General features: G+C 39.4%; 1 protein-coding gene across 3 annotated transcripts; it reads left to right on the top strand.

Annotated features, from left to right (window-relative positions):
• Positions 1–4827: 4827 nt before the first annotated feature.
• CMTR2 (cap methyltransferase 2) lies at positions 4828–13868 on the top strand. Of its 3 annotated transcripts, XM_007526682.3 has the most exons (3): positions 4829–5166; positions 5644–5724; positions 10436–13868. In XM_007526682.3, exon 3 carries the CDS (start codon positions 10455–10457, stop codon positions 12747–12749), a length of 2295 nt encoding a protein of 764 aa, XP_007526744.1. In that variant the 5' UTR covers positions 4829–5166; positions 5644–5724; positions 10436–10454; the 3' UTR covers positions 12750–13868. The 3 variants fall into 3 exon arrangements, with proteins under 3 accessions (XP_060041190.1, XP_060041189.1, XP_007526744.1); XM_060185207.1 differs by lacking the exon at positions 5644–5724 and having other exon boundaries at positions 4828–5166; XM_060185206.1 differs by having other exon boundaries at positions 4828–5724.
• The last annotated feature ends 5604 nt before the right edge of the window (positions 13869–19472 follow it).

The raw sequence follows: 19472 nt of genomic DNA, 5'->3' as shown, positions 1-19472 counted from the left end.
GTGGGCCCAAGTTATTGTCTGGGGAGATGATGTCATGGCTGGAAAACAGGCTAGGAAGCTGGATCAGAGAAGACAGTAGCTCCCAAATATGGGAAAAGTGTATAAATATTGTTGACTGTAAACTCCATTGATTTGATCTGGGGCCCATATTCAGCATAGGAGCCTACTGGTAACCTCTGCATCCCTGTAGATCCAAACTTGCACTCTGTGATCATCAATAGGAACATTCCTAGTTGCACCAATTTCAGGTCCCATCTTCTTCAGGTAGTAGATAGAGTATGTTATCCAGCCCCCCTTCGGAGGACGGAACATTCTCTACCATTGTTGATCCACAAAGAGGGCAAGGTCTTATGGGGGCCCCCAGAGGGGTCCATTATGTTGTTCCTGATGGAGAATACCAGTGATAATGGAGAGAGGGATCTACTTGAGGTCTATGCTCATTGAACACTTTCTTTTAACAACTGGGAGAAAGTCTAAGCTCATCAGATAATGAAAGGACTACAAAAAGCTGGCTAGGGCAAGAGACTAGCACACTTAGTGATGGTCTTTTTGGTCAATACCAGGCCAACCCATCATCTGGAGCTCTAGTCAGGGAATCCTTGGATTCCCACATAGATAGCATGGCCTAGACCTCTAATACATCCCTTTCTCTACCATCACTGGTCACTTCTATCAGAAACACCATCATTAACACTCTTATGGGCCTCTCTAGGACCTTGCCTTCACTATAAAGCAACAATGGTAGGGACTGCCCCACTTGCTGAAAGAAAGCTAGGTCAGCCTACTCTGCCACTTAAGGAAGACTGGTTCTGAAATGAGTGCGGACTAGAATATTCCCAGCTGTGACCATGGACTGTGAGCTCATAGTGACAGGGACTCAGAGGTTATACAGGCTTCTGTGCTAAATATGAATATATATGAATATATATATTCATATATATAAAAATTCATATATAAAAATAAGAATATATATATTAGGTCTGATCAATGGGGCAAAAAAGCTAATTGTATTTATATACTTTCTTCAAGTTTAGAAGCTACTTTCTGCCCTAATCCAGCTTTCTAGCCCTATTCTCAACTCTTGATATCATCTTCCCAGACAGTAATTTTAGTCCATCTCCATGATAGCTATCAAGCTCAAACAAAAATTACTAAAGTCGTGGTCCCAGTGGAGCATACCTAAAATAGACTTCCTAGCTTCTTTTCACCCTAAAGTCCCTATTACCACCTGCTCTATTCCTGCGTTTTGGTTCTTGTTTATTAAACATTTTATCCTGCTTCAGTTCTTACTGCCTTTTAGCCACCAAGTTGCAGATGCTACTATGCTTTCATCCTGAACTCGCAGATGACCTCACCAATATGTCCAGAACCTCACCTCTCCAGAGCCCTAATCCACTAGGGAAAGATAGAAATAGGCTGGGGGGGGGGGGGGATATGGGTTGACCCGGAAACACTCATATTCAGCAGAGAACCAATTCTAGAACCTAGGACTCCCACTTTCTGCACCCTGCAAAGAATTTTGATCCATACCCCCAGAGGGAGGAGAAATATTAGGGGAAGATAAACAGAGGGCTCTGAACTCCAATTCCATCAAGACCTGGCGAGGGAAGAGAAAAAAGGAAGGACATTCAGAAGTAGCAATAGATATAGACATGACTTATAAAGGAAGAGAAAAAATGGGCAAATATATAGATATAAATATATAGTTATAAAAATAATAATTAACCTATATCTATGACCTTGAGAGAATTAGTACAGTTTCCAGTGGAAGGAATGGGGACACAGAATTTGGGTGGCGGGAACTTGGGTGTGTAATTATACTTCTGTTATCTCATAATTTTGGAAATCAATATTAAATCACCAATAAAATAAATAAATATAAGACAAAACAGATTCTGGTAACAGATACTAACTTCATTGATGTTTCATCTTTTCCAAACTTTTTGTAAGAATCTATTCCCCTCTTCTTAGACCAAGTGAATAAAATTTATCGTCACACAGTTGCTGGGATACTGTAAACATTTCTGACAATGACTGTAGACTATACAGTTTATTAAGTTAATGGAGAGATACTTCCTAGAAATTCTTGGTCTCAAAATAGATCTACAGCTCTGACTACTTATGGTCTACATGGCTTTTAGCAAAACACTTAATCATTTGTCCCTAGATCTCTTTGTTAATGAAATGGGCACAGACATGTATCTACTCATCAGGCAGTTGAAAGAATGAAATGAAAGCAAACAGTTTAGTGCTTAACACATGTACTCAGTAAATGTTAGCTAATTTTATTTTTTTAATCCACTTTATTAGTTATGTATCATTGTGAAACAAGTTAACTCCCCAAATCTAGTGACTATAAAGAAGTTACTATCCAACTCACTGTAGTTAGGAGTGCATGGTTGACTTGGTTGGGTCCTCTGTTCCATAGGCTGTAATCAAGGTGTTTACTGGGGGTGGGGGAGTGGGGGTGTGTGTGCTGTTCCCATCCTAGGGCTCAACTGGGAAAGGATTTGCATGGTTGTTGGCAGGATTTAGTTCCTCATTAGTTGTTAGTTGCAAGCCTTCATCAGTTTTTGTCACATGGGGCTCGCTCTAACAATGGCAAGTTGCCTTCTTAAGGTATACCTGCTGACTTATTTACTTTTCCACCCAAATGATTAGTCGATTATCTAAGCAGAGGCTGTGTTTGCTTGCTTGTTTGTTTGTGTGACCTGGGTTATTGCTGGGTCTCAGTGCCTGCATGACTCCACCATTCCTGGTGGTCATTTTATGTGTTTTTTTTTTTTTCTGATAGGAAGAGAGAAAAAGTGATACCTGCAGTGATGCTCTACTGCTCACAAAGCTACCCCCTACCCCCTGCAGGTGAGGTCTGGAAACTTGAACCCAGATCCTGCACATGGTAACATTAGTACTCTACTGAGTGTGCCACCACCCGGCTTCCCTATTGGCTATTTCCCATTCCTGTGTGTCCCCAAATCACTGTGGTTGGCTCTCCATAGGTGACCTAAAACACATGTCAATTATGGGTGACTGAAGACCTGCATGGCTCTGGGTGGACTGACAAAGAAGTGGTCTGGAGCATTTCTGAAAATGTTTATAAGCCTCAGAGAACATAGTGATTGTGTTTAAGAAATAATATATGCTCCATCTAGTTTTTAATTCCTCACAGGACTTTCCTCAATTTTATATTTTAATTAATGTTTATTAAACAGATTTAAAAAGCAACCAACTCCCACCAATAGCTCAAATAAGAACGATTCATAATATCCAGAGTTGGCACTGGGTATGAAATTATTACAATTCTCATGAATTGTGGGTAGAGAATTAAAATAGTGTGAACACTGAGGGAAAGTGTTTGGAAGTTTCTCAAAACTTCACTGCCATTCAGAGATAAAGCAATCCTAATATACTTCATGATCTCACCATTCCTTACCTAAAGAAACCATGCACAGGAAAAAAAAAAAGTCTCATACTAAACAAATTGCAGGTTTATTCATAATAGCCCCAAACTGGAACCAACTCAGATCTCCATCAACAAGAAAAGAGATAAAACTGTTTTTTCATTCATACAATGATACAGTAGTATGCATTTTGCCATAAAAAGGAGTCAAGTTGTGCATGTGTGTTTTAACCAAAGCACTGTTCAGTTCTGGTTTATGGTGATGCAGGGGGTTGAAGCTAGGATTTTGAAGGGTAGGTGGTGGTGCACCTGATAGAGTGCATATGTTATCATGTGTAGGAACCCAGGTTCAAGTTCCTAGTCCCCACGCTCAGGAGGGGATATTCACAAATGGTGAAGCAGTGCTGCAAGTGTCTCTCTTTCTCTCTCTCAATTCACCCTTTCTTTCTCTCAATTTTCTTTGTCTCTATTAAAAATAAATACAATTTTAAAAAAAGAGAAATTAGAATTTTGACTCTCAGGCATGAAAGTCTTTTGGCATAACCATTATGCTATTTGCACCCCCCCCACACACATATATATTAAACGACATGGATGAATATTGATAGAGCTCACAACATGCTGTTGTAAAAGACAGTCCCTTGGTAAAGCAAATATTTTAAATGAAAGGAATTCAGGCAATGGTCCAGGCAAGAAGAACTCTATCTGAAGATTGTCACAACAGTCTGTATTATACCCTTCCCATGCTGTGAGGACAGACACCTCTTCATGCCAGAAGGTTGAAGGATGCCAAGAGCAATCTGAATGCGCATGCCTCGTGAGTGTTGTTCTTAGTTCGAATTCATTTGACACATTTTTCCTAGGACTTTCCACTCATCAAACTAAGGATAAGAACACTGAGGCTTAACCATTTAAGTTTTCATTTTCTTACAAAAGTTTTCCCATGTCATGTAATATATATAACATTTTCTCCTGTTAGCCTACTTCTTTTTGTTGTTACTGGGCCCCAGCCAAGGACCTAAAAGCATAGGAAACTTTTGTCTCCTTTCCTATAATAGAAAAATAATATACTGCATGGAAAGGGACTGGAAATAAAAAATATAAACTGTAATAACTGAATTTAGGTGAAACTCCAGAATAGGCACAGGTAAACTATCCTGATTGAAAACAGCTCAGTGGTTGTTTTCTTAGGAAGTTAGAGATTGACTTGAAAGGGTTTGAGGGAATTTTTTGCAATAGTTAACAGGTGGTCACGTGGGTGGAACCAGCGCAATAGACAGGTTGGCCCCGCCCTCTGGGGGGTGGAAGAGGGCGGTGCGGTGCCAAAGGGCATCGAGAGAACCAACGCTCCTCGCTCCTTAGCCCAAGGAGAAACACAACCGCCTGAATCACGGGAGGACGTCACATTGACGTAAATTACGCCAGCCGGCCTGAAAGGCGCATGCGCAGTGTGCCCGTCAAGGTAGTGACGTTTGGCGGAGGCGCGGCCCGAAGGCAGGCGGTCTCTTCCGTGGTCTCGCGGCTGGGAGGGGGGTTCACCTCACCCCCACCCGTACCCGCACCCCCACCCGCACCCCCACCCGCCGCGCTGCCTGTGGAGATTTTCAGCGAGGACGCAAACCAGTGACTTTCCCGGAAGCAGCTCTCGGGAGCGGAAGTGGGGAAAGTCCCCCCCACCCCGAGGAGAGTCAGTGAAGTCCAGCCTCTGGGGCTAAAGTGGGCGTGAGCGGAGGTGATGTGGGCCGGCTTCCCGGACTTGCCGGCAGGTGAGGCCGGGGCTGGGGCTGCGGGGCCTCCGGTCAGGGATCCGGCCGCCTGGACGGCGCTTAGCATTCCCTCCACTAGATGAAATGAGATCCTGGGTGTCCCGGGAGCGCTGGACACTCGCTGGCCCTCAGTGTCACTCGCACCCTTGCTGGGAGCAGGCGCGAGCCGGAGCCCCGGGGAATCTCCCTTATTGATCCGGAACCCGAGCAGCTGTGGATGAGATTGTGCGGGCTTTGTGTTAAACCTGCACAGCTTGCAGCCATTCCCTTTGCTGATTCGGGCAGGGGGCTTCATATCCTAAATCTGCAAAGCAAAAGAAAGCAAACAAAGTAGTGATAATCCTGACCCTCCTTAGGCGAATTATGCCACAAAGCTCCGTGGAGTGCATCGTGAAGCGACAGAGGAATCCCTGCTGGACATTTCCCCCTTATACTCTGTAAACCACATGCTTTGCTTTTCTTTTTTCTTTTTCTTAGACATGCACTGAAGTGCCGAAGTGAAATTGAAATGCTATTATGACTTTCAGAACCTGATCAGTGGAGTGTCTTTTGTGCTAAGTATGATTTTTTTTGTTTATTTGATAAATACTTGAGAGCCTGCTGTGTACTAAGCACTGTTCTAACCTCTTGGCATGATAGATGAGTGAATAAAAAAAAAGATCCCTACACTCTGGTGCTTGTATTCTAGTTTGGGGAAGACAGGTAATAAACATGTTTATTACAGCAAACATGTGGAAATTAGTTATATGCTAAAAGGAAAATACCAACAACATAACAGTAAAAATTGCAAGATGAAGATTTAAATTAATCTATCATGGCAGGTTTCACAGAGAAAACTATACTTCAGTAAATAGTTGGAGGAGGTAAGGAAGTTGTACAGATTATCTGAGGGCAGAAGGACTGACCAATACAAAGCTTTGCAGTTTGCAGTGTGCCTAGTGTGACTTTGGTGACCAGCAATGAAGTTCATGTGACTGGAGCACAGTGAGTAAGGGAGGAGGGGTGGTAATAGAAAACTAGGTGACAGCTGGGGTGAAGGTCAAGGGCAGATACACCTTCAGGGGCTACTGCAGGGCCTTTGGCATTTGCTTTGAGTGAAATGGGAAGCCACTGCATAGCTTTAAGCAGAGTGGTGACCATTTAATTTAGGTTTTAACGAAGTTTCTCTCGTCAGTATGTTTCAGAAAAAACTGTAAGTGGCAAGGCTGTGAGCAAAGTGGATCTGTTAGAAGGCTGTGGCAGTACACGAGGAAAGTTTGGCAGTGTCTACAATTAGGATACTGTTAGCAAGAAGTTGATGAGAGGTGGCTGGATTAAAAATTTTGTCTGTGTGCCACAGGTAAATCAAAACAATTGAGTGTCAGGATTACTTTAGCTCTTTTCATGTAATTACCTAATAGCTTAGGTAGTATCTCAGAACTTACTCCCCCTAACTAGTAAAAAGTGTGTAGAGTTAATTACTAAACTCAGACTTCTTCCAAAATAGATTATAATTGAGATCTAACCATGATTGTAGTCTCCTGCAAGCAAAGTGCACTTTTATTTAGGTTTCCAGTGAATGTAAAAATGCTTCTTTTTTGCCTTCTTACAGAAATTTGTCTAAAGTTTTTTTTTTCACCAGAATTAGACTTGGTGCCTGAAATTATTATTATTATTTTTTTTACTAGAGCACTGCTCAGCTCTGGCTATGGCGGTGCAGGGGATTGAACCTGGAACTATGGAGCCTCAGGCATGAGAGTCTCTTTGGATAACCATTATGCTATCTACCCCTGCCCAGTGCCTGAACTTCTGTACCATTCCCAGTGGGCTTTCCTAACCCCCCCTTTTTTTCTTTCTGATAGAGGGTAAAAGAGAGAGAGAAAGAGATGGAGAGACACCTTCAACACTGTGCCACTGCTCAGTGTAGCTTAGCTCCCCCCACCTTGCAGATGGGGTCCTCAGACATAGCAACATGTGTACTCGACCCCTAGTTTTAATTTTTACTGTAGTTAAAAGTAGTGAGTGATCCAAAGTAAGAAAGAAGATATTGATGGTTGTATGTGACTGTTAACACAGTTAACATGTAATTTGTAAATATACCATGACAAACAGAGATTATAAAGATGCTTATTACTTTGAGAAACTTTACAAACTGAAGTAGTGGGAAGACTTAAATAATTTAAACAAGGGGCCAGGTGTTGGTGCACCTGTTTAAGCGCACATATTACAGTGTGCAAGTACCAGGGTTCAAGCCCCTGGTCCCCACCTGCACGGGGAAAGCTTCACGAATGGTGAAGCAGGGCTGCAGGTGTCTGTCTTCCTCTCCATCTCCCCTCTCAATTTCTCTGTCTCTATCCAATAAAAATAGATAAATATTTTTAAAATATTTAAACAAAATACTCATAGAAAAAAGTGTACTAAAAGGACAGTACCAAGTAAATGCTAGCAAGATAAAGTCTTCTGGTTATTGTACTCACATATTATTATTTTTTTTATTGCTACCAGAGTTATCCCTGAAGCTCAGTGCCGGCACTATGAATCCACTGCTCTTAGTGGTCATTTTTATCATTTTTATTGGATAGGATAGACAGAAATTGAGAGAGGAGGGGGAAATAAGGAGAGAGAAAGAGAGAGAGACACCTGCAGACTTGTTTCACTACTTGAAGCTTCTGCTCTGCAGGTGAGGAGTTGACACTCAAACCTGGGTCCTTGCACATGGTAATGTGTGCTTAACTGGATGTGCCATGACCTGTCCCCTGGTTATTGCATTTTTTGTGCTGCCAGTTCACATGTATTTCCTCTTGTGACCATTAAACTTTGACTGTTTGTGGGATGTTGATTTAGCTGTCATTTTTTAATATTTAACACATTTATCTTCTTAATAAAAAATTGGGTAGAATGTCAACTGTAAAGCATTAACCCCCTAATAATTTTTTAAAAAAATTGGGTAGAATGTGTTGAATTTACTAAGTAAATATATAACTCATGATTGAAAGCACTTGTTGGTTAACAACTGCTGTATAATCCTTGTTGCTTTAACTGCTAGAGTTTAGAACTTTGCTGACATGCCTTTAAGCATATCTCTATCTGATGGACAGATGTTTTCTTAGGTGCTATTTATTATAACAAAGAATCTGGAGAGTGACGAGTAATTTGCATGTTCAGCAAGGACATTTATTTAGTTTGAAATTCAGGAAGTTGGGCGCTAGTGCAGTGGGTTAAGCACACATGGCACAAAGCGCAAGGACTGGTGTAAAGATCCTGGTTCGAGCCCCTGGCTCCCCACCTACAGGGGAGTTGCTTCACAAGCAGTGAAACAAGTCTACAGGTGCTTATCTTTCCCTCCCCCTCTCTGTCTTCCCCTTCTCTCTCCATTTCTCTCTGTCCTATCCAACAATGACGACATCAACAACAACAACAACAACTATAATAAACAACAATCAAACCACAAGGGCAACAAAATGGAGGAAAAAGCAAAAAAAAAAAAAATTAAAATTCTATAAAATGTGTTAAGTTTTGGTGGCAAGAAGAAACTATTTTATAGTAAAAACATGGAACTGTTTGAACTGTCAGATGAGATAGGAATCCCTGTAGTTGAAAGACATGCCAGGATGCAGTTGAGTCAACTTCGGCATTGAGTAAAAAGAGGCTAATTAATCAAGTACAGCACTGTTAACAAGCTGTATAGTGAGAAGTGTTAGTGGCCATTAGTGATAAATTGATACTATGAAAATGCATATTTTAGTGATCAACAATTTCATGGTTGTGATGTCATTAGTACCTTCAGAGGGCATATTCCAAGTCTTGAAAGGTGACTAGGTGGGTGGTAAACAGAGGCTTGGTAATAGGACATGTACTGGGTTTAGATGCAAGATTCTCTCCTGGAGGGAAGTGAAGTTTGAAGGACACTAAAACACCAAACGTCACTTGTTAGAGCTTGATCAAAGGCCATGTCCAGAGTTGTCTCTCAGTGTGTTTGGGGCCCTGTGAGTAGTGTCTCAGCTGTGGGTAGATGAGAACTTTGAGAAGAAACTACTTGAATGACTGTTAAGAGCTACCTGTGATTCAGTGATGAGCTATCTAGCTAGCTTCCTTCATGTTATGTTATGTTATGTTACATTATTATTATTATTTTACCTGAGTACTGCATGGCTCTAGCTTATGATGGTGCCAGGGATTAAACCTGGGACTTCAAAGCCTCAGGCATTAAAGTTATTTGAATAACCACTGGGCTATCTAAGAATATTTTTTAAAAATAGAATATTTATGCATAAGACTGAACAGCATGGCTAACACAGATCATTTCTACACTGGGACACTTCTGAGACTATTCAGTGATGAATTTTCTTTGACAAATCTCTCCCCCCTCCCCCAAGAACACCACTTAGTTCTGGTTTTATGGTGGTGTGGGGATTGAACCTGGGACTTTGGAACCTTAGGCATGAGAACATTTTTGCATAGCCATTATCTCTCTCATGGCATACACTGTTTGTGTTAGTATGTTCTATCGTTTGAGATAATGATACCTCATTCTTTTAAACATAAAAAATTGAGACTCAAATGTAAAATTGCCCAGTAATTTAAGTTACATGTAGCAGATGATTGTTATCAAAATATTTTTTCCCCCTCAGAGAAAGACAAAGAGGCAGAAAGAGAGACCACAGCACTGAAGCTTCCTCCAGTGCAATGGGGGCCAAACTCGAACCTGGTTTTTCAGATGGCAAAGCACTATATACATTGAGCTAGTTTGATGACCCCAAAATCTAAAATTTATTTCAGTGAGAGTAAGCAATTCATGGTATCACTTCTTGCATATGCTTTACTAGGTGCTGAACCTTGTGCCTCAGGTTTGCAAGTACTGTGCTCTACTAATGAACTCTCTCTCCTGGCCCTGAATATCATAGTCTTTAATCTTTATTTCTTTCTTTATTTTTTATATTTGTTTCCCCTTTTGTTGCCCTTGTTTTTTATTCTTGTTGTAGTTATTATTGTTGTTGTTAGATAGGACAGAGAGAAATGGAGAGAGGAAGGGAAGACGGGGAGAGAAAGATAGACACCTGCAGACTTGCTTCACTGCCTGTGAAGCGACTCCCCTGCAGGTGGGGAGCCGGGGGCTGGAACCAGGATCCTTGTGCCAGTCCCTGCGCTTGGTGCCACATGCACTTAACCCTCTGCCCCACCGCCGATTTCTTTCCAGTATCTTTCTTTACTACCTCATTATGTAACATCATGAGAGTAATCTGATTCACTCCCTAATAAGTCTGATTTATTTATGTGTTTTCTTTTCTAGATTTTAATTTAATTTGAAAATGAATAAGTGCAAAAACACACCCCTGGGTTCAGGTCCTGAGACATTCAGCCCAGATGTTCTTGCTGACATTTTTGAACTCTTTGCCAAGAATTTTTCTTACGGTAAACAGCATGATAGTGAGTGGCAGTTACCAGATCCCAGTGAGATTTTCACTTCTGACCACATGGAATTTAATGCATTTCTTGATTTGAAGAAATCCCTAAATGAAGTAAAAAACCTGCTAAGTGATAAGCAGTTGGATAAGTGGCATGAGCACACTGCCTTCACTAATAAAGCTGGAAAAATAATTTCTCATGTGAAAAAATCTGTGAATGCTGAACTTTGTACTCAAGCCTGGTGTAAGTTTCATGAGATTTTGTGTAGCTTTCCACTCATTCCGCAGGAAGCTTTTCAGAATGGAAAGCTGAATTCTCTACACCTCTGTGAAGCTCCTGGAGCTTTTATAGCTAGTCTCAATCACTACTTAACATCTCATCGATTCCCGTGTGAGTGGAATTGGGTAGCTAATACTCTGAATCCATACCATGAAGCAAATGACAACCTGATTATGATTATGGATGACCGACTTATTGCAAATACTTTACATCGCTGGTACTTTGGTCCAGATAACACTGGTGATATCATGACTTTGAAATATCTGACTGGACTTCAGAAGTTTATAAGCAGCATGGCAACCATTCATTTGATTACCGCAGATGGAAGTTTTGATTGCCAAGGAAACCCAGGTGAACAAGAAGCTTTAGTCTCTTCTTTGCATTATTGTGAAGTTGTCACTGCTCTTCTGACTCTTGCAAATGGTGGCTCTTTTGTTCTAAAGATGTTTACTCTTTTTGAACATTGTTCCATAAACTTGATGTACCTACTAAACTGTTCCTTTGACCAAGTCCATGTTTTCAAGCCTGCTACTAGCAAGGCAGGCAACTCAGAAGTCTATGTGGTGTGTCTCCACTATAAGGGAAGAGAAGTCATCTATCCTCTGTTATCTAAGATGGTGGTGTATTTTGGGGCTGAAATGACCAAGAAGGCTCTCTTTCCCCATCACATGATTCCTGAATCTTTTCTTAAAAGACATGAAGAATGTTGTGTGTTCTTTCATAGATATCAGTTAGAAACTATTTCTGAGAACATTCGTTTGTTTGAATGTATGGGAGAAGAGGAGCAAGCAAGGCTGAATAATTTAAGGGACTGTGCTGTTCAGTATTTTATGCAAAAGTTTCAAGTGAAGCCTCTTTCTAAAAATAATTGGCTAGTGAAAAAGTCTAATGTTGGTTGTCGTACAAATACAAAGTGGTTTGGGCAGAGGAACAAATCTTTTAAAACTTATAATGAGAGGAAGATGCTGGAAACTCTTTCATGGAAAGATAAGGTAGCCAAAGGATATTTTAATAGTTGGGCTGAAGAACATGCTGTATATCAACCTGGGCAAATTTCTCTGTTAGAAGGAACAGCTTCCAGTCTTGAGTGTCACTTGTGGCATATTTTAGAGGGAAAGAAATTGCCAAAGGTAAAATGTTCTGCTTTCTGTGATGGTGAAATTTTAAAGGCACTTAATGAAACTATCGAAAAGTCACTAGGGGGGGCTTTGAATTTAGATCCCACGTGTAGACCAAAACAGCATTACTATTGTTCTTGTCATATTTTTTCTGAAGAACTGATACTTTCTGAGTTGTTTACCCTTATCAGGTACCTTCAAGATGAGCAGGTTTTAGAACCCAGTAACCAGATGAAGTGTCTGCTTATGGGTTTTCCAACTCTCCATGATACTAAGATGAATATGCCATTGGAAGTTCTTCTCCTGGAATCACCTGAACTCATGACTTTTAACTGTTCATTGTTTCATGATGGAGACCCAACTTATCAACAGTTATTTTTGAACTGCCTTCTACATTCATTGCAGCAGCTTCATACAGGAGACACTATGATTTTGCCTATACTTTCTTGTTTGACAAGATTTATGGCTGGTTTGGTCTTCGTACTCCACAATTGTTTTAGGTTCATCACATTTTCTTGTCCCACATCTTCTGAGCCCCTAAGGACCTGTGCAGTCCTGCTGTGTGTTGGTTATCAAGATCTTCCAAACCCAGTTTTCCAGTACCTGCAGAATGTGAATGAATTGTTGAGTGCTTTGCTCAACTCTGATGCACCCCAGCAGGTTTTACAGTTTGTGCCAATGGAGGTGCTCCTTAAGGAGACACTACTTGACTTTTTGTGGGATTTGAATGCTGCCATTGCTAAAAGACATTTGCATTTGATTATTCAAAGAGAGAGAGAAGAAATAATCAAGAGCCATTAATTATGAAATTGAACTTGTCCTTTCTGGCATTTACCTTTATAGTTTCTAACATAATTGCACTGATAATTTAGAACCTTACATTTTAGAAAAAGACCAACTTTTACATCATTTAAAGTCTCATTATGTCTGCAAATCATCATCTAGTTTTGATTCTAGGATATACAAACTCATGGTAGAATATATGCATGGATGATTCAGCCTTAAACATGAGATGTGTATGTGTACATGGGGTGGGTACAACTGTTCTTTGCATACACACTTTAATTGGTTTTATTTATCTGCTTAACATTTGCACCCATGTGCTTTCATTCACATTAGAAATTCCTCCCAATAGATAGTATTTTAATGTTGATAGGAATCTTTGATGCAATCAAGTGGGTCACTTGCCAGCAACAATGATTTCCTTTAACACGCTAATTATGGACTCAGGGAGCTCATCAGACTTCCTTATATGTGCCACTCATTGCCTTTAAGTCACTGTCCAATTTACTTTTATAATTCAAATGTAACTAGTGTGCTATTTTATGAATATTAACCACAGTCATTTAACTAGAAAGGATATCAGGACAGCTTCAAACCAAAGATCATGTTTAAGATCATCATTCATTTAGTTGTAGTGTACTAGTGTTTGTTTATTTATTTTTTTGGACATAATCAGTGAACTGCAAGTTTTTTTTTTTAATTGCAAAATATTGTTGATGGTCTCTGGGGTCATAAGAATGTTTAGGACATAGTGAATAATGAAGAAAAAATGTAACACTTTCGGAATGATGATTTAGTATTTAAAAATTCCTAATTTCAGTGAGTTATTTTTTCCAGTATGAAAGTAGCACTTTGTTAAAAGATTAACCATGGGATAGTTATTTTACTAGTTAACATTTGATTTCTTTTGAATTGTATGTATTTGATAGTATACATTAGCTTTTTGTAGCAAAATTTTAAAATATTCATTAGATAGAAATTCTATAAAGTGAATATATTCTTATATGTACATTTTTGTTAGATAATTATATGTATTTTCTGATGGATTTGGTTGATAAGTATTAATCTGAAAATTTTTCATGTTCTTGGCTATTTTGAGTTCCATTATATATTCATGAATAAAGTCATTAATAGAAATCTTGTGTTCGTCTTTTTATTTATTTTTTATGCAAAGAAGCTATTTGTTATTTATTTATATTCCCTTTTGTTGCCCTTTTTAAAAAAATTCTTTATTGGGGAATTAATGTTTTACATTTGACAGTAAATACAATAGTTTATACATGCATAACATTTTCCAGTTTTCCATATAATAATACAACCCCACTGGGTCCTCTGTCATCCTTTTTGGACCTATACTCTTCCCCCCCTCCCAGAGACTTTTACTTTGGTGCAATATGCGAAATCCAGTTCAGGTTCTACTTGTGTTTTCTCTGTTGACCTTGTTTTTCAATGTCTGCCTGAGAGTGAGATCATCCCATATTCATCCTTCTGTTTCTGACTTACTTCACTTAACATAAATTTTTCAAGGTCCATCCAAGATCAGCTGAAAAAGGTGACGCCACCATTTTAAATAGCTGAGTAGTATTCTATTGTGTATATATACCACAACTTATTCAACCACTCATCTGTTGTTGGACACCTGGGTTGCTTCCAGGTTTTAGCTCGTACAAATTGTGCTGCTAAGAACATAGGTGTACACAGATCTTTTTGGATGGGTGTGTTGGGTTCCTTAGGATATATCCCCAGGAAAGGAATTGTAGGATCATAAGGTAGGTCCATTTCTAGCTTTCTGAGAATTCTCCAGACTGTTCTCCATAGAGGTTGGGCTAATTTACATTCCCACCACCAGTGCAGGTGGGTTTCTTTGACCCTACAACCTCTCCAGCATTTGCTGCTGTTACCTTCTCTGATGTATGACATTCTGACAGTAGTGAAGTGGTATCTCATTGTCTTTATTTGCATTTTTCTGACAAAGACTTGGAGCATTTTTTCATGTGTTTCTCAGCCTTTTGGATCTCTTCTGTAGTGAATATTCTGTCCATGTCCTCCCCCCATTTTTGGATGGGGTTATTGTCTTGTTGAGATTTGCAAGTTCTTGATATATTCTGGTTATTAGCTTCTTGTCTGATATATGGCATGTAAAGATCTTCACCCATTCTGTCAGGGGTCTCTTGGTTTGGGTAGTGGTTTCTTTTGCTTTGCAGAAGCTTTTTAATTTGATGTAGTCCCATAGTTTTATGCTTGCTTTAGTCTTCTTTGTAATTGGATTTCATTGAAGATGGCTTTAAAATCTATGCAGAAAAGAGTTCTGCCAATATTTTCCTCTAAGTATCTGATAGTTTCTAGTCTAACATTCAAGTTCTTGACCCACTTGGAATTTACTTTTGCATTTGGTGAAATACAGTGGTTCAGTTTCATTCTTCTGCATGTTTCAACCCATTTTTTTTTTCAACACTACCGAGGTATAGATCTTCTCTTGAGTTTCCTTGTTCTCTCTTGGTATCTGCACAGGGCCTCCCCGTTGCTGCTCCAGCTGCTGAGGGCAGTAGCAATGGAGACTCACAGTTGTGTTTGGTGAGTCTTAGGGGAGTCCTCTCCTCCCTCCAGCTGGCTTTCTGTTGGTGAAACAGACTGGAGGTGGTGTCTCATCTGGTAAATTGCCAGACTGTTAGCAGCCTTTTAATCTGTCCCTAAGCTCCTCCCTGTCCATGAGCCACAAGTGTTTGCACTCACTGGTCATTTGGTGGGTTCCTGAAGTTGTTCTAGTCCTGTTTTGTAGTCCCAGGTGGTCTCCGCTGGTATTCCTAGTTGACCCATAGCCCTGCCTCCAAGTCTTCCTTCGTGTGCATCTTTTTATTTTATTTTTTAAAATTTGTTATTGGATTGAGACAGAGAGAAACTGAGAGAGAAGGGGGAGATAGAAAGGAAGAGAGACAAGACACTTGCAGACCTGCTTCACCTCCTATGAAGCGACTCCCCTGCGGGTGGGAAGTTGGGCTTAAACCGGGATCCTAACTGGTCCTTGAGGTTTGTGCCACATAAGCTTAACCCGCTGTGCTGCCCGGTGTTCATCTTTTAAACACAGAATCATAGGGGAAGTTAAAATTTTAACTTAGAAACCATTTTTTTCCTTTTTTCTTTCTTTTTTTTTTTTTTTACCAGAGCACTGCTCAATTCTGGCATATTGTACTGTGGGGGTGGGGAGGGAGGCGGGGAATAGAACCTGGGACTTTGTAACTTCAGGCATGAGAATCTGTTTGCATAATCATTATGCAAGATTTTTTTTTTTAAAGGAAGGCTTGAATGGGAGTTAATGTTCTTTCATTTCCTCTGATTTGTATTCATTAAAATCTAGTTGTTGTAATATTTATGGGAGCTCTACTTTGGGAAAGAGATTTAATATATAAAGGAAGGAGGGGGTGAGTGTAGATTTAGTTTTTGCCAGAGAGGGTATTGAGACTTGGACGTAGATTTCTGAAGGAAATGTGATTTCCTAATGGTGACTTTATGGAAGCAGTTCCAGTTGTACAGTGATGAAAGTCTAATAGAAAATTGGCTAGGGGGTCGGGTGGTAGTGCACTAGGTTAAAAACAACCTGGTTGAGTGCATATGTTATAATCCGCAAGGACCTGGGTTGGAGCCTCTAGTCCCCACCTGTAGGGGGAAAGCTTTGCAAGTGATGAGCAGTGTTGCAGGTGTCTATCTCCCCTCCCCTCTCAATTTCTGATAGTTTCTATCCAATAAAGATAATAATAATAATAAAAACTGGTTACCAAGAGAGGATTAAATACCAATTTTGGAAAACCATTTTCCACTTAATAAGCATCACACTTTTCTAGGTTTTCTACTACATAATAATACATTTAGTTTTACTTATACCATTTGACTAAAGTTAAATGTTTAGGTCTAGATTCTGGTATTAAAACTTTGTAAGCTTAATTAAAAGCTAGGCCCCTTAAATAAGTATTGAGTGATTAACTTCTTTTTTTTTTTTCTTTAAAGGTTGATTTTTATTATTTATTTATTTATTTATTTATTTATTTTTCCTCCAGGGTTATTGCTGGGCTCGGTGCCTGCACCATGCATCCACTGCTCCTGGAGGCCATTTTTCCACCTTTTGTTGCCCTTGTTGTTGTAGCCTGGCTGTGTTTATTATTATTGCCATTGTTGATGTTGTTCGTTGTTGGATAGGACAGAGGGAAATAGAGGAGGGGAAAACAGAGAAAGGTAGAGAAAGGTAGACACCTGCAGACCTGCTTCACCGCCTGTGAAGCGGCTCCCCCGCAGGTGGGGGTCGGGGGCTCGAACCGGGATCCTTATGCTGGTCCCTGCGTTTTGCGCCACATGCGCTTAACCCACTGCGCCACCGCCCGACCCCGAGTGATTAACTTCTTAACACTAATATTTTGGAATATATAACCTATTAAAGTATATCAGAATATATTTTGGCTTTTAAGTTGGCTTGGAATCAGTTGCTGTTCATCTCACTAATTGGATTTAGATTTGCTTTGGCTTATTTGAACCAGTTTTAGGTGATAGGTGCCAATAATACAGAAAGTTTTCTTTCTAAAAAAAAAAAAAAGGGAAGAGTGCTATCTAAAATTAATGAGAAAGTGGAGAACAATGTGAGAGGTGATTTGTATAATTTTTTTCAAGATTGTTTTCAAAAACTTGTTGATAAGAGGTTTTAATTTAATTGTGATTTTTTTAAAAAAAGGATTTTGACAGCCAGAGAGTTTAAAATTCAGAAATGTGTTCTCTAAAAACCTTAGGTGACAAGTTTTACTTTTAATTCTTTGCCACCAGGGTTATTGCTGGGGCTTGATGCCTCCATGTCTCCACCAATCCTGATAGCTTTTTTCCCCAGAAACAGGCATAGAGAGTGTATATGTGAGAGGCCACAGCACCAGTTTCCTTCAATGCAGTGGGGGACCAGACTTCAGTGTGGTTTGAGCCCATAGTAAAACAGTGCATTATCCAAATGAACCATTCTGTGGTTGATGATGATTTTTACATGCACTTACTTTCCATGTTTAAATACTCTTCATTATTTTTTTTACAAGGCCACTTTTAAAAAGGCAATACATATTTATTGTGCTTTTACTTTCCAAGATGGAAGTAAGAAACAAGACACTTTTACTTTATTTTGATTTTAAAATAATTTAAAATGATAATTGTTTGTTTTTATCACTGCGTATAAAAACTGTACATGTTTATAGAGAAAGCATAAAATATTTTCTATTTTTATTCAAAATAAAATTTAAATGTTTACTAATTCCACTAGTACAAATAGGCTTTAAGTTTCTTTGTTACTTGCCTAATAAAATTTGAACAAAACAGACAACATAACTATTATCCTTATTATAATTATGACGTGTGTGTGTGAGTGTGCGTGTGCGTGTGCGTGTGCGTGTGCGCGCGCGCACTTTAACCAAAGCACTGCTCAGCTCTGGTTTATGGTAGTACTGGGGATTAAATCTGAGACTTTTACTGCCTCAGGCCTGAAAGCCTTTTTGCATAGTCACCATGCTATTTTCCTACCCCATAAAATGGTGAAAAGCTATTGTATGTAGTTGATACGGATGTGCAAGGCTGGCTGAAATTATGCTGATTACATAGTTACTATTAGAAAGAAAAGGTCATTCATTATACGATAGTAGGACTCTCATTTTTATTAGTATTGTTTTTTCTGGATTAAAATTAATTTTAGGGAGTCGGGCGGTAGCGCAGCGGGTTAAGTGCACGTAGTGCAAAGCACAAGGACTAGCATAAGGATCCCAGTTCGAGCCCCCACCTGCAGGGGAGTTGCTTCACAGGCAGTGAAGCAGATCTGCAGGTGTCTTTCTCTCCCTCCTCTCAGTCTTCCCTTCCTCCCTCCATTTCTCTCTTAAAAAATTCATTTTAGGGTGATTTTAGGAGAACTAATCATAAAGTAAAAATTGAAACATTCCATTAGATTTATTTAGATTATTTTATAACTAACAAGTAAGCAAAATGCTTGATAATACATATAATAACTCATCAGATGTAGGTGTCTTAAAGCATGTAATTGAAACAATAATCAGTTTATAATGAATAGTTGCTTACTGTTTTGTGCTTTTAAGTAATACATTCCATAGTTTATATAAAATAGCAATTTTTCACCCATTATTTTATTCCATGTATTTAATATTTTTCTAAGTATTAGTCAATACAGTAAACAAAGGTTATTTATCTTTGGGTAAGAACAAGTTTATAATGGAATATTTTGTGAAGAAGAGAAGCCACTTTATATGTGTACATATGTGTGTGTGTTATTGTGTTTTATATCTGAAGATTCCATCTGTCCTTTATTTATTTTTATGATTGGATAGAGACAGAAATTGAGAGGGGTGGGGGGGAGACAGAGAGGTAGAGAGACAGAAAGACACCTGAAGCCCTGCTTCACCACTCGTGAAGCTTCCCTCCTGCAGGTAGAGACCAAGGGCTTGAACCTGGGTCCTTGCACACTGTAATGTGAATACTTAACCAGGGGCGCCACCACCTGGCCCCAGATCCCAGCTATGCTTTCCTAGTAAACATATTTAGAAATTAATCTTTTTGTGAGCATGGTTAGGTTAGTGCTGAATATCACTGAACATAATTTTTTATTAAAAATTTAATGTTTGTGTTCACATATAGGTTGTGTGCTCATTTATAAATTGTATCTATAATAGTCTTTCTCTAATTTTCCTGAGATCTTGATCTTTGTGTCTTTCCAGG

This window comes from Erinaceus europaeus, chromosome 2 (assembly GCF_950295315.1).
Source record: "Erinaceus europaeus chromosome 2, mEriEur2.1, whole genome shotgun sequence".
NCBI classification, from domain to species: domain Eukaryota; kingdom Metazoa; phylum Chordata; class Mammalia; order Eulipotyphla; family Erinaceidae; genus Erinaceus; species Erinaceus europaeus.
Note: the sequence above shows the minus strand (reverse complement) of the source record. Positions and strands in the feature narration are given on the sequence as shown.